The following is a 13,932-nucleotide window of genomic DNA, read 5'->3' on the forward strand; positions in this document are numbered from 1 at the left end:
CTGCGTGTCTACGCTATGTATGTGCGTGTGTGTCTGCGCTACTTGTCTGTGCTATATGTGTGTGTTTGTGTGTGTGTGTCTGCCTGCGTGTCTACGCTATGTATGTGCGTGTGTGTCTGCGCTACTTGTCTGTGCTATGTGTGTGTGTTTGTGTGTGTGTCTGCCTGCGTGTCTACGCTATGTATGTGCGTGTGTGTCTTGCTACGTGTCTGTGCTATGTGTGTGTGTCTGCGTGAACTCATAGTTGCAACTCCACAAAAAATGCATCAAATACTGTTTGGTAAAGTTCTTACTGTAGTATTTCTCACAAACGTTACGTGAGATCTGCTTCCTGAGGCAGCCAAGGGCTTGTTGAGGCATGCTGCTGACAGGCACGTGGGATCGGTGGGCGGGGATGACTCGCCTTAAAGGCCCAGTGCAAAAAAACAGCAACAACCTTTTCCCAGCTATAATGCAGACATTTCAAACAGCTATAATAAATACTCTGATGGGTGTTTTGAGCTGAAACTTTACAGACACATTCTGGGTACACAAAAGACTTATAATAAATATGAAAAAAGGGGTAACCTATGTGCCTTTTAAAATAGAATGTCATAACGGACCACCCCTTTAAAAACAAGGTAACTTAGTTTTCTTTGATGATTTCTGTAAGCTACAACAAGCGAGCAGTTCAATTTAATGTAATTTTAGTTTAGCTAGCATTAACAATGAAGTCAACCCAAATATTCATAATTAAATAATAACTTGTTTTTATTAATTACTAATATTAATAATTTTATTAGCTTAATTTGCTGCAGCTCCAACATTAGGCACATTCAAAACAAGATTTAAAACACATCTAGTTAGCTGTGCCTTTTGAATGAGCACTGTGCTATGTCTAAAAGATCGCGGTATTATGTCTTTCTTTTCTTATTCATTCCTTTAAAACCCGTTTTTAACACATTTTAATCTGTTTTTAATTATTTTGATCATTTTGTTTTCTTGTTTCTTATATTGTTGTTTATGTAAAGCACATCAAATTACTATTGTGTATGAAATATGCTACATAAGTAAACTTTCCTTGCCTTTCCTCGCCTTTAATGGTGACTTTATTAGTGAATATTGAGTGGAGAAAACCCCACAAATGTTTTAGATGGATTTAGAAGACAAACATTCATCATATGAGCATATGATTAGAGTCATAAAGCAGACCAGTAAAATGAGAACACGGTATATTTATTGCAGGAAGTATTGTATGTACATGCTATCACAAATAAACACACAATATATATTTACAATAGAAATGTTCCTGGAGTGGATTGCCATTGAAAAGAACAACCGCATAAAACTGAAGTTAGGAATGTATTTATTTATTTTTTTGCATTTAGATATTCAATAGATTCACAACACTCCTGCTGATAAAGATTGTAATGTGCAGTAGAAGGACAGATTTACTTACTGTCATGCAAGAGCCAATGTGACTTTGTATACATTGATGCAACAATCACCAATAGGGTGGCAGAAGACAGAAGATACTGATACGAATCACAACAGAACAGCAGTCAAGAAGGATTCTGTAAAAATGGGGGAAACAATCCTGTACCAACAACAATGCAACAGATAAGTGTGTCCATGCAGTGATCAAACGAATGCTTAAAAAAGCAGTTCTGTCAATATTCAACATAGATTAAAACAGTAGCTTGGTTGTACTTGCATTCATGCAATTACAGATGGCAATGTTTCACAGAAAATAAGGAAACAACTGAATAAAACTGCATTCTGCTGGTGTACAGTTGTCTGGTCTTTGCCATTCATTGTATATTTTTGACAAAAAGGAATGTTTGAAACATTTTAGACCAGGGGTGTCCAAACTTGGTCTTGGTCTTGTGTTGAAGAAAGTTGGAGCTAATCTTAGCAGGACACCGGCCCTCTAGGAACGAGTTTGGACACCTCTGTTTTAGACCATGTCTAAACCCATGCATGTGAAAAATAGCCCATAATATACCACTCCCAACCCCCCAAAATAAATATATAAATAAATAATTAAATAAATACATACATAAATAAATAAAAAATAAAATGTGAATATGTTGAATGAAACATGTTTGGTATGTAATACAGTAAACTGCTATTTTATGAGCGATATGGTATATACTGTATATTTTTAAAAATAATTTCTTAATACTGTTGACCATTCTCATTTCAATTGGGCACTAGGTGAATACATGTAATTTATTAAAGTTTTTTTGTATTTTATTAGTTTAAGACAGAAAACCAAGGCATGAGGTAAGATGAGCCAATTTTAATGCTGTTGTAGGAAAACCTTTATACCATTCAGTTTTTGAATTGTATTTTTCATGTTGAGCTTGCCCCAGTTTTTTCCCATGACCACTCTTAAAAAAAAAACAAATAACAAAAACAAATTAAATTAAAATAAATAAATAAACGATTTAATTAGATAGTTTTCATCTAATTTACTAAAATGTACAATGTACAGGGCCTAGTTTTTCAAAAGTAATGCAGTGAGATTTTGCATCACAAATTGGATCAAAAGTTTCAAAAGTAACAGAGGTCTTGCCATGTAATCCAATCTTACATTTGATTTGGATCAAACCTGCCTTTTATTCAAAAACTTTGAACTCAGATTGGGATCAATTTGATAAAAAAAAAAAACACTCATCAGAAGGGTTGATTCAGTTGTGATTAAAAAAAAAATAAATAAATAATCCAATTATATATATATATATATATATATATATATATATATATATATATATATATATATATATATATATATATACACAAATATATATATATATATATATATATATATATATATATATATATATATATATATATATATATATATATATATATATATATATTATTTTTTTTAAGAAACCCTATTATGCATTTAAAAGGGTCATATTTTGGTTTTAGGGGTCTCCAAGAACAGGCTGTTATGCATGAAAGGTCAAAAAACACTTTTATGGTCTTATAATATGCATTTAATTTTACCTAATTTTCCCAAAGACTCCCATATAATTTGTTCAAAGATTTATTAGTTCCCAAATCTTTCTTTTGCGCGATGCTAATCTGTGCTGATTGGTCCGATGACCCAGTCTGTTTTGACTGGTTGACTGCGTTCAGCGTGAGACAGAGTGAAATGCCCACCACAGCTTAGCAACAATTCTGAAGTTGTCAGATTGCAGAGTATATGTGTGAGCATACTTACGAACACTCCTGTTCGCAGGTAAGTCACCCATATTTCAAATCCATCTCCCGCCATCCTCCTGTTTTGTTATTTTTACCAGAAAACACCTGTAATTTCAAGGCTGTAAAAACAAGGCTGAGGCTATAATGCTGAGGTATGTTTGCAAAAATAAATTTCTACCACTGACCGGTAGGGAAAATAACATTAACTTTCCCTCACACCTCAGAGCACAGCGTCTACGTGATATTATTCAACCAGAATCTGCTATAGTTTTTGTCTTCCTCTTTTTCTTTCTACAGTGTTTGTGAGCGTGGGCCGGGGGTTCCAGTTTTTCCAGGTCTGCGCGCACAGTAGATAGACGGGCTTGAGTTCCATATTGACGTCACGCCGGCACGGCTAAAACCTTGTTTCCGTGGCGATTCATTCACTTTGAGTCAACTATTTTATAGATGAATCAATAGTTTTAAACATGGTGCACTTTCAGATTTAAGCCTTAGCTGGATATTTCACTTCACTAAGAGCAGTGTTACACACTGCATGGAAGGTCATTTTCAAAAACCCATAATAGGGGCTCTTAAAGTGAATGATCACAAACGTTATGGTTACGTATGTTATATACAGTCCTTTATATTTGAAGTCTATATGAAGCATATCAGATCTAATGAGATATGGTAAACAATCAGTATTGAGATATCGAAGCAGTATTGTATTAAAACAAACTAAAACATGTCAAAAATTTATTAATTGCAGTGTTTCTGCTTCTTGACATTAAAACAAACAATGGCTGTTTGTGGCCACTGGTATTTTGCCTACCTATTGTTCTTTGTTAAGCCAGCAGGCTACACTGTTGGTTCCATTCAAGGCTCTGATCAGGCACGTGCACACATAGGGCTCAACCTGTGCAGTGCACATGGCCTTTTTAGCCTTGAATAGCAAGTGCCCTTAAAAAATGATCTGAATTGCCCCCGCGACAACCCCGAGAGCTCCTTCCCCCCAACCCGCTCTTCAGTACGTGACAATCCCCCTCTGCTCTTCAGTTAGCGCGCGGCAAAACTCGCCTCTGCTCTTCAGTTCACGACACCCCCCAACCACCCATCCTTAACCCCCAACCCCGGTTATTAAAAAGTTTTATCCTACACATGCCCCTTGGATAGTCTCTGCACGGGACTGGCTCTGATAAACAGTATTTACTAATCCTGAAATTTGGTAATTGGATCACAGTTATCCCACCTAATTTTCCTTTAAAACGGTCATAAAAGTATTAATCAGTTAATCCTGGATAGCAAAACATGTGATTTCCAAACCTGGACCAATTTGATCCAGATTATTATTATTATTATTATTATTTTTAAACTAGGCCCAGAAGATATCAAAGTTGTTCATAAATCAGTTACAGAACCACTTCTATACTTTTTAAATGTTGGCTTCTATTTTCAAAATGTTTGTGATAAACCTGCCCTGAGAATTATTCACAAAATTAATAATAGGATCACAGGCTTTAATCCATTACAAACAGCAAAACTGTGTCTTTAAAATACACACTGCATAAAAACTGATGCAGTTCCGTAGAAACAGGATGTGTCTCATCTTACCCCACTTTCTCCAATTGAGCATAACCCTAAAAACTATTTTTAAAATTGATTAAACTGAAATCCCACTGTGGTATTTTAATTACTTCATTATTATTTTTTTATAATAAATGTATTTATTTATTTTCCTTTTGAAGTTTCTGGTTCTTAGTGACAAAAACAATCATCAAAAAGATTGTTGGTATTCTAATTCACTATGGAACTGTTGTTTCAACATCCTAATAAAAATGTGCCATTAGGAGAGCCACTGAATTATCAAAAAGCAATGAACAAATAAAATGAAAGATGACACATAAAAGAAGTTAACAGGCATAAACATAGGGATAAAGGCCCGCTTACACCAAGTAGAATAACTATAACAACAGACTGATCTAGTTCTATGAGAATAAGAAAGTCACACCACAGTCTGAACAATATTGACACAGAGGATTTATATAACTGCAATCACTTTCAGAAAAAAACATTTCAGCTGCAGAATGATGAAAACATTGACAGCCAATCAGATTTCACTTTTAAGGACTTCGAGTATTTAAGCAGCAGACAACATAACCGCAGTGTGCACTTAATTTGATTATCATTAGAGTTAACGTTCTTGGTGTGAACGGGTCTTAACTTTTAAATATGGAATCTGCCATCTCATAAACCTTGCTAAAATGGTCTAACATCGTGAGTGTAGTGTCATGCACTTTTTCCTGACTTCTCATCATAGTCCCATGGACAAACGTCAGCCATGTTGAGGTAAGTGGGTGGTGTTTGGGTTGTGTGGTTTTCAGTTGATGGAGTATCTTTATCATGTGAGGTAACACTTGATAGTGCCTCTGTCTCCCAGGGGCAAACTTCAGTACGCTTACTGCTGCTGAAAGCGGTGTCTCTAGTCGAGCTCCTCCTTCTGCTGGATGCCACCATGGCAGCTTGATCACCCTCTGATGATTGGCTTGTACGTCGTTTCTCGGAGGTTCTGCTTGAGGAGCTTCTCCGCTCCTTAATTTTAGAGCTTCGTTTTTCATCATCTTTATCCTTCATCGCTTTCTCTTTAGAAGACAATCCTTTTCTTTTGGAGGAAGAATCTCTTCTCTTTGAATGATGTATGGGGCTGGATGTTTTGTCTTGGTTGGGGGACAGGGGGGGATCAAAATCCCAAGGGCAGATATCCACCATAAGAGCTGGAGGCTGCAAAAGGCTTCCTGTGGACTTGGAGATATCTGAGAGGAAAATCTTGGGCTTTCCGTCTGTTGGGGTGACACTTTTCTTGCGACTGATTCTCTCAGGGGACAGTCCCGCAGTGTCCATAGCTTGGAGTGATGAATCTTCAAAGTTCCATGCACTTGCATCTTTGTGAGTAGTGAGATTGAGAGGGGATTTGGGTTTCCTCCCTTCATCCCTTTCCCCAGTCTTATCTCTGGAGCGACGGCGGTTTGACGGAGATTGGCCCAAGCCTTTTTGTTTGTGTTGAGACTTATGTCCACTTTTTGCACTGCTGCCGTGGATTGTAGTGGTTTCGTTGGGGGCAATGGAAACATGTTTCTGAGACTTGCCTTCTGATGGAGTTGGTAAATCCTCCACTTCCCAAGGGCAGACCTCAGAGAGGTCGTACAGCTCCTTGCTCTTCCCTGGTTCTGAACAAATGGAGGGCTGACTGCCGCTCACCTGCTGCTTCATGATGCCCATCTTACTAGGTGTTTTGGTGTACTCAACCGATTGGCTGATGATCATTTTTGGTAAACACTCAGGGGATTCATCAACCTCTGAAAGCGCTGTGCCTTCCCTTGCTTTGAGGCCCTTCTTATTGGCATCCTCCACACTGTGAGTCTTCCCTGCAATGCCTAACGTCTTTTCTCTGGCACTAGCAATGACAGACAGTGACTTCTGCAACATTGAGGTACGAAGATGTACAGGCTTTTTTTCTGCCGCTAGGTTATGCGCACTGGCGGATTTGCATACTAACGGCACTGACTCCGTAGATTCAGCTAACTCCACCTTTGGTACCTCAGGGTTCTTCTTGTTGGACCTCCGCCCCATCAAGGTGTCAAGCAGAGATGCCTCAGTTGTGGAATTCTCCATTTTGTCTCCAGGCACCCCATTGGTTTGTCCACCTTGGTCGTGTGTATGATCGTAGCTGTGAGATCTCTTGAGTGAGAACATCTTGCTCTTCAGAGATTCTTCCCTTGACTTCCCAGAGTGAGATGGATCAAAGGGGTTTCTCCTTAGTGTGCTTCTGTTACTCCCATGGTCACTGCCATCTCTATCTTCCCGGCTATACTGGCGACTCACAGTTTCAGGTATTTCTGTGATACGCCGCATAAGTGTCCGGCCAAGCCCCCTCTTGGAACTGCGTTTTTTCTGTAAGTGAGGATTATTGGCCAGCATCTTCTTTCTTTTATAGATCTCCAGTTGGGAATAGAGCTTCTTCAGCTCCTCCTGACAAAGGCAAATAGCACACACAGATTACACAGTCATGGTTTTCATCCTATTCTTTGCTGATGTAATAATAATAATAATAAAGAGATATTCAAAATGTAAAGCATGGGGATTCCCATAACCACAAGTGTATCTGTCTGTGGACTGCAAGACAGAGGTGCAAGATGAAAGGAGGTAACTTGTAGTAAGTTAGAGGTGGAACTTGCAGTTATCGAGATTCCATTAAACCATGCGAGATATTGTTGGCAAGACGGCAGAAATACTTGGGAGAATATTTTCATCAAATGTTTTCATGGATTTTCCCCAAATTTATTCAAAACCAATTCAATTGATATATTATTATATTCATTCATTTAGTGACTCAACCATGCACCTCCACTCGCTGACTTCTTCATCCCATTTGTCATTACAATTTGCCTCCTCTTCGTTGACCCCTGTGGTTGCAAATAACAGTACAATGGCGAGCGTGTCAAGTATGAAAGTCTCCGCAACTTGCGCCTGTCCGTTAATAACTGTGATGGTTGGGTTTAGGTTTGGGGAAGGTGTAGACATTGGTGGTGGGTATAGACGTTAATAGCTTTGATAGTTGGGTTTAGGTGTGGAGTAGGTGTAGACGTCAATAACTGTGATGATTGGGTTGAGATAGGCGTAGAAATTGTTAATTATGATGGTTGGATTTAGGGCTGTGATAAGTGTAGACATTAATAACTGTGATGGCTGGGTTTAGGGTTGAGATGGGTGTAGACATTAATGATGATTGGATTTAGGGCTGTGATAGGTGTAGACGTTATTATTAACTGTGATGGTTATGTTTAGGGTTGAGCTAGGTGTAGACATTAATAACTATGATGGTTGGATTTAGGACTGTGATAGGTGAAGACGTTAATAACTGTGATGGTTGGGTTTAGGGTTGGAGAAGGTGTAGACAATAACTACAGAATGATGGTTGAGTTTAGGTTTGGGGATGGTGTAGACCTTAATAACAATGATGGTTGGCTTTAGTGTTGAGGTTGGTGTAGACATTAATAACTGTAATGGTTGAGTTCAGGTGTGGAGTAATTGTGGACACTAATGATTGATCTTGCCGACAACATAGTTTTGACATGTCTCCATAAGTTCAAGTTACACCTCTAATGTACTACAAGTTATCCCCCTAAGGTCTTTTCATGTTATCCCCCTGTCTTGCAGTCCACAGACAGACCCTACTCCAGGACAAAGGTTACTAAATGATTAGTTTAATGCAAATCATTATCATTTTGGCACTCAACATTATGTCTTTCTAAAAACATAAGACTTTCATTAATCCCTATAATACAAATAAAGATATTTAGAAATATTATGAAATCTGATAATTGTTTGTGTTTTCACTGAGGCCTATTCACTCAAAACTCTTCCGCAACTCTAAATCTGGGAATAGAGGATAGTGAGGGGGTGGAGCCAAGTGGCATAGGCACGAAACGAGTCCAGCGGAGGAGCTCTGGATTATGTTTAATTATTTATATTATTAAACATATTTTTTTACATTTATGTTGTATTTGTTTTCAGTTCGTCTTTTTGTTTGTTTTTGTCTTTAATAAATTATTTAAATTTCATCAGATCTCTTCCTCCTTCTTCCCGACGACCAGGAGGCAGTTTAAAATTATTATATTCGCACACATGTGCAGGCTTGGACCTCTCTCATTCTCCTCCTGTCGTCATTCCTCATCTTATAATCCAGAGCTCATTTGCGGGACTCGAGGCCAGTGTGCGCCTAGGTACTTTTTGTTCTCACTCAAGCGCCAGCCTCGTCTTGTTCCTGCAGATCTCGGCTTCGCCCCTTCGCCACAACCTCATTGGTTCTTTTTTGCATTGCTTTATAAGAAAGAAAGAACCTAATGGGAACCTAATAGGTTACAAGTTTTCTTTTCACAATTACCAGTTTAAAAGGAAACCATGGTACATTTTCGGACTGTTTCCATTTTCAATATTAAAACTGTTAATGATCATTGTGATTTTGAAAACTCATGGTAACTCCTTTAACAAAGCAATGATCTAATTGAGAAAGGCTGTTTACAGTTAATGCATGTTAACAGTTAATGAATATTTATTTGTACATACACTTAAAATCATTGATATTCTTTTATTTAAAATATGTGCACACTATTAAGAGTATTTAGTGAAATTTGTAGTATCAGTCTAAAAAAAATTGGCAATCTATTTTTTTTTGTTAAATCGCACAACGTTATAGGCTTTAAAAAACAGACCTCGTGCAGTTTAGTGAAAAACAATGTAAATGTGAATCACTTTTGAGTTAGCTTTACAAGTGCAGCATAAACAAACAATACAATAAATAAGACAAATCTACCAATAAAACACACAACTAACAATGGCATTGAAATAATAAAAAGCATAAAAAATCTCATATAAAATGCAGAGATCTATTCATTTTGTTTGTCATAAAACTGCATAAATCTGCAAATTTAATTTGTTGCTTGTTCATTTTTAGATACAATATTTTGTCGATGGCCTTAAGAGTGTGCGATACTTTTTTTTTTTTTCTAGATAATTGTAACAAAAGTGTGATAATATTCATAACAGTGATAATTTTGGTCACTATAATTGTAATATGAAAATGTCATACCATTACATCTGTAGTTACAGTGCTCAGCATAATTAAATACAACCCATTTTGAAAATGAATATTTGTATCCATTTCATAGTAAATATAGGCAATGTATTTTGGTGCATTCAAACAAAACAGATAATAAACCGATATATTTATTAAAATTAATATTTTAGTCACCAAACATTTTTAGAAATTGAAAGATAATACAATTAAATTCAAGCAAAATATTCCAAAAACAAATTACAACCTATTCAAACAATATTCCAACTAAATTTAAAAAAAAAAAATTCTCCTGATTTTTAAATTAGTATTTAATATTTTATTATAACATATAAATTTAGGTGTAATAGTTTTTGGAATGTAATCAAGTTATTTTGTTAGTTAAGCTCTAGATTTGGCTTCAGTACTGACTAATATAATGATAACTGTATAAGATATGGATGACGCGAAAGCTCCTTTTCCCATTAAATGCCTCGTGACAGGCACAAACTGTTGCAAAAGACTGCTGAAATTGGAGGCTGGGCATGCGCAGAAAAACTGCCTGATGGAGCCAGAGAAGGAGTTGCTTTCAAACCAACCCTTGTACATCAAATCAACCAGACCCCCTGAACTTCCCACTTGACCGCGAAGGCCTGCTAATATAAATATAAGCACTTACATTTAAAACACGTAATGATATATGATTTAAAAACTGTGTGATGTAAGCTGTTATAATATAATAAAAGCATGTTAGACTGCAGAAATAAACAATCATTCATACACTCCAGCCTGAGTTAGACTAATATGAGCCCAAAAAAATAAAATATTTCTCTTATAACAGGGTTGTTGGTTGTTATATTAAAAGGCGTAGAAATAACACGTGTAAAATATGAACAATAACAAGTAAACAGCACATACATTTTTAGAAAGGTTTTCATTTTAAATTAGCAATCAACAGGACCCAAAATATACAATAGAGGTAGTTGGTTTTATATTTGAATATTCAGACGTTCTCCTTAATAATATATTTTCAGAAAAGTATTCTTTGCAAATTCTAAATAGGGAAATCATATTAGCTGCACATGACTATCAAAGTATGACATTGTTCACAGTGAATTAGATTGTGTTAATGTTATTTAGAAGTCATACTTGCATGTTAATTCTGATCGATTAATCAAAGTAACATGGTAAACAATATAGAGACTGCTAAATGAACAGATGTGCGAATATAAAACTGAATATATGTATCAGCAAACTAACAAAGACCGTTAAAGCCCTGTCCTTACCAAATAAACAGTGTTCCACCAGATCCTGAATGTCAGAAAGTATAGTTTACTGCTGAACTCATTTTATTATGGTAAAATAACACAGAAATTGAATAATACCACTTCAATCTCCTCCCGAAGCTTTCGACGTCTGCTTTGAGAATCTGTCAATCATAACTGTCAAGCACGATGACACTCCAAGCAATAAATTACTGGCTAAAAACATAGGGCCCTATCATACACCCGGCGCAATGTAGCGCAAGGCGCAGCGCAATAGTCTTTTACTACTTTAAACTTGGCGCAAGGGTCATTTTGAGGCATTGCGCCACGCTGTTTAAATAGCTCAAATGTGCGCCCATAGGCGTTCTGGTCTAAAAAAGCAGGCGTGTTTTGGTGTGTTGCTATTTTGAGAAACTGTAAATAGTCTGTTCTTTAGACCAGAACAAAGTCGGTCTATTGTCTGGCGCAAAGTGCGCCTGGCTTACACACTAAAAACAAGATGCAATACGCAAATATCTTTACATATGAAAAAGATATAATATATTAAGGATATATATATAGGAAATAAATATAAATGATTCAAATATTACAAAACATATTAATTTCTAGCCTAGATGAATTCAAAAACCACTGCCTTCATACTTTCTTCATCTCGGGAGGCTTTTTCAGTTCATTCAATTTGCTTTTGTATAATGTTATTATTATTAGCAGTATTATTTATTATATCCATATTTATATTTGTTTTTATTAAAAACAAGCTTAGATTTGTCCACTTGTCAGGTTTTAGACCATATGGGGCATAGCAGGTGTATTTGGAAATAACTCAGTATTTTGACCAAACTTTGTTATAATTAATCATTTATTCGTTTGCTGGAAATTAGAACTGAATTTAGAAATAGTTTTGAAACAAATCTTTGCGCTTAACAAACGAAATTAATTATTTAGAGGCTAATTGATGTCTGTGCGGTAAGGTTTCCCTATCCACGAGAGCAAAAGTGAAAGTGAACTTACTTTACGTAATGTTAATAGCAAATGCGCTTATGGCGCGACGCAGCTGTCTCTTATAGGTAATGGAAGATGAGACTCTGATTGGTTTATTCTCAAAACACACCTATAACACATTAAGAAAATAAACTCAACCCTTTTAGACCAAAAGCGGATTTTCCTGTCCTTAAGGTAGCAAAAATGCGTTCTGACACACCCTGAAAGCGTTTGCGCCCTGCATTTTGCGCTCTGCGCATGGACCGTCAAAATAGAGCCCATACTGTTTACAAAAATGAAGATCTGCACTGAAATCAGCACGATAACCTGTGCTTTAATTGACCAAAACCCTTTTTCTGGACATTTTATTGCAAGTGTGATAATTTTTTTTATTTGGGCTCAAGTCTCCTTCATTAACACAATGGTGGCGGGCTTTATGACTTGTACTGCAGCCCGCCCCCAGTGCGCGATCTAACGGCCGAGATCTTCACTCAAAAGCAGGCTTACAACACACTTTATGTGAACAAATATAATATTGTAAAGCGTCCTACTAAAAATATGAGTTTAAAAGATGTAATTGTGAGGAGTGCACATTTGCCAATATATTTTATATTTCAATTATGCTCATTTAAAAGTAGCTGGAGTTTTAGAATGCAGATTCATGTTCATTAACTAAAAAAGTAATATCTGAAAAAAAAAAAAAAAAATCTTAAGCAAACAGATTCAATATTTAAAGTGTATTAGGACTTGGAGTTAGAATTACAATGAAAATAAACCATTTTAATTGTCCTTGCATAGTATTTAAATCATGTTAACCACACATAAAACCAATTGCATTCTCACTACCATTGTTAAAAATGTATTCCATTGTTTCTGGTTCACATTTACATCCATATACGTTTAAGACTGTTGGCTGCATTTCTTTTATTTTGGTCAGAGTTGAAATAGGTTACAGTTCAATAGTTGATAAGGCTCAAAGTTCAAATAAGCACTGCTTTTGGTGTGTTTGCCATACTCTTGTATGCATAATAAAGAAGCGTTATCTTGAATTTTACTAAAACTCCACAATAGTTTCATACTTACTTAGTCCCAGGCCTGCTTATATCGAAGTTGAAATTTAGCCGCACCATGTTGGTGTTTTGTAACCTCAAATTTTTATGAGGTGGGGCGTTAGCCCAATGCTCAACCCCTAACCTGGAAGACCAGGATATATGCACATAGACTACGAAACAATTTAGCCTACCCAATTCACTTATGGTGCATGTCTTTGGGAGGGAACCCACACGAACATGGGGAGAACATGCAAACTCCACACAGAAATGCCAACTGACCCAGCCGGGACTCAAACCTGAAATTTTTTTGCTGTGAGGTGACAGCGCTACTCACTGGACCACTTTGTGCCACAATAGTTTCATGGAGAAAAATATTATTACAATAATGATACTTATTCTTTGAGCTTACCCTTATGTCCTCAGGATCCAGACTGTGCTCACTCCAGGCCGACGTTATGCTGCTGTTCAGACAGGAACCCGAGTGACCCATATCCAGCTCATCTTCATAAGCCTCTGTGGCTATATCCTCCCGTGCATGAGTCCCAGTGAACAAGAACTGCAGTGAAGGATGAAGCAAAATGTGAACATTTCTCAAAAAAGTAAACAAAGCAGCAATATAAGCTGTTTGTAGACAACTATAGATGTAAGAACAATGATAATAACCTTTGGAATGAGAAGCAATCCCAGAGTAACGGTCACTGTCAGGTGTGTATGGACGAAAAATAACATTAGCATCCAGTCTGGATGAAGCCCAGTGCCAAGAGAGAACCTGTAGATGAGACCAGAGCTAATTAAATATATCAAAAGCTTTACTAAATGTTTACTGTTTTAATGCCCATAAAGCCATTCA

General features: G+C 36.6%; 2 protein-coding genes across 2 annotated transcripts in view; one reads left to right on the forward strand and one right to left on the reverse strand.

Moving 5' to 3' along the window:
* The window catches only part of ro60 (Ro60, Y RNA binding protein), a 489,528-nt gene that overhangs the window by 179,623 nt on the left and 295,973 nt on the right, over positions 1-13,932 (forward strand). The window lies entirely within an intron of this gene.
* Positions 4,879-13,932, reverse strand: part of gpr158b (G protein-coupled receptor 158b) — a 135,198-nt gene continuing 126,144 nt past the window's right edge. The window contains exons 9-11 of the mRNA XM_691976.9: positions 13,746-13,851; positions 13,492-13,638; positions 4,879-7,200 (exon numbers count right to left, since the gene is read on the reverse strand). Coding sequence (XP_697068.4) covers positions 5,461-7,200; positions 13,492-13,638; positions 13,746-13,851 — 1,993 coding nt within the window. The 3' untranslated portion in view covers positions 4,879-5,460. The remainder of the gene's footprint in view (positions 7,201-13,491; positions 13,639-13,745; positions 13,852-13,932) is intronic.

The sequence above is a fragment of the Danio rerio genome, chromosome 2 (assembly GCF_049306965.1).
Source record: "Danio rerio strain Tuebingen ecotype United States chromosome 2, GRCz12tu, whole genome shotgun sequence".
Taxonomy (NCBI): Eukaryota; Metazoa; Chordata; class Actinopteri; order Cypriniformes; family Danionidae; genus Danio; species Danio rerio.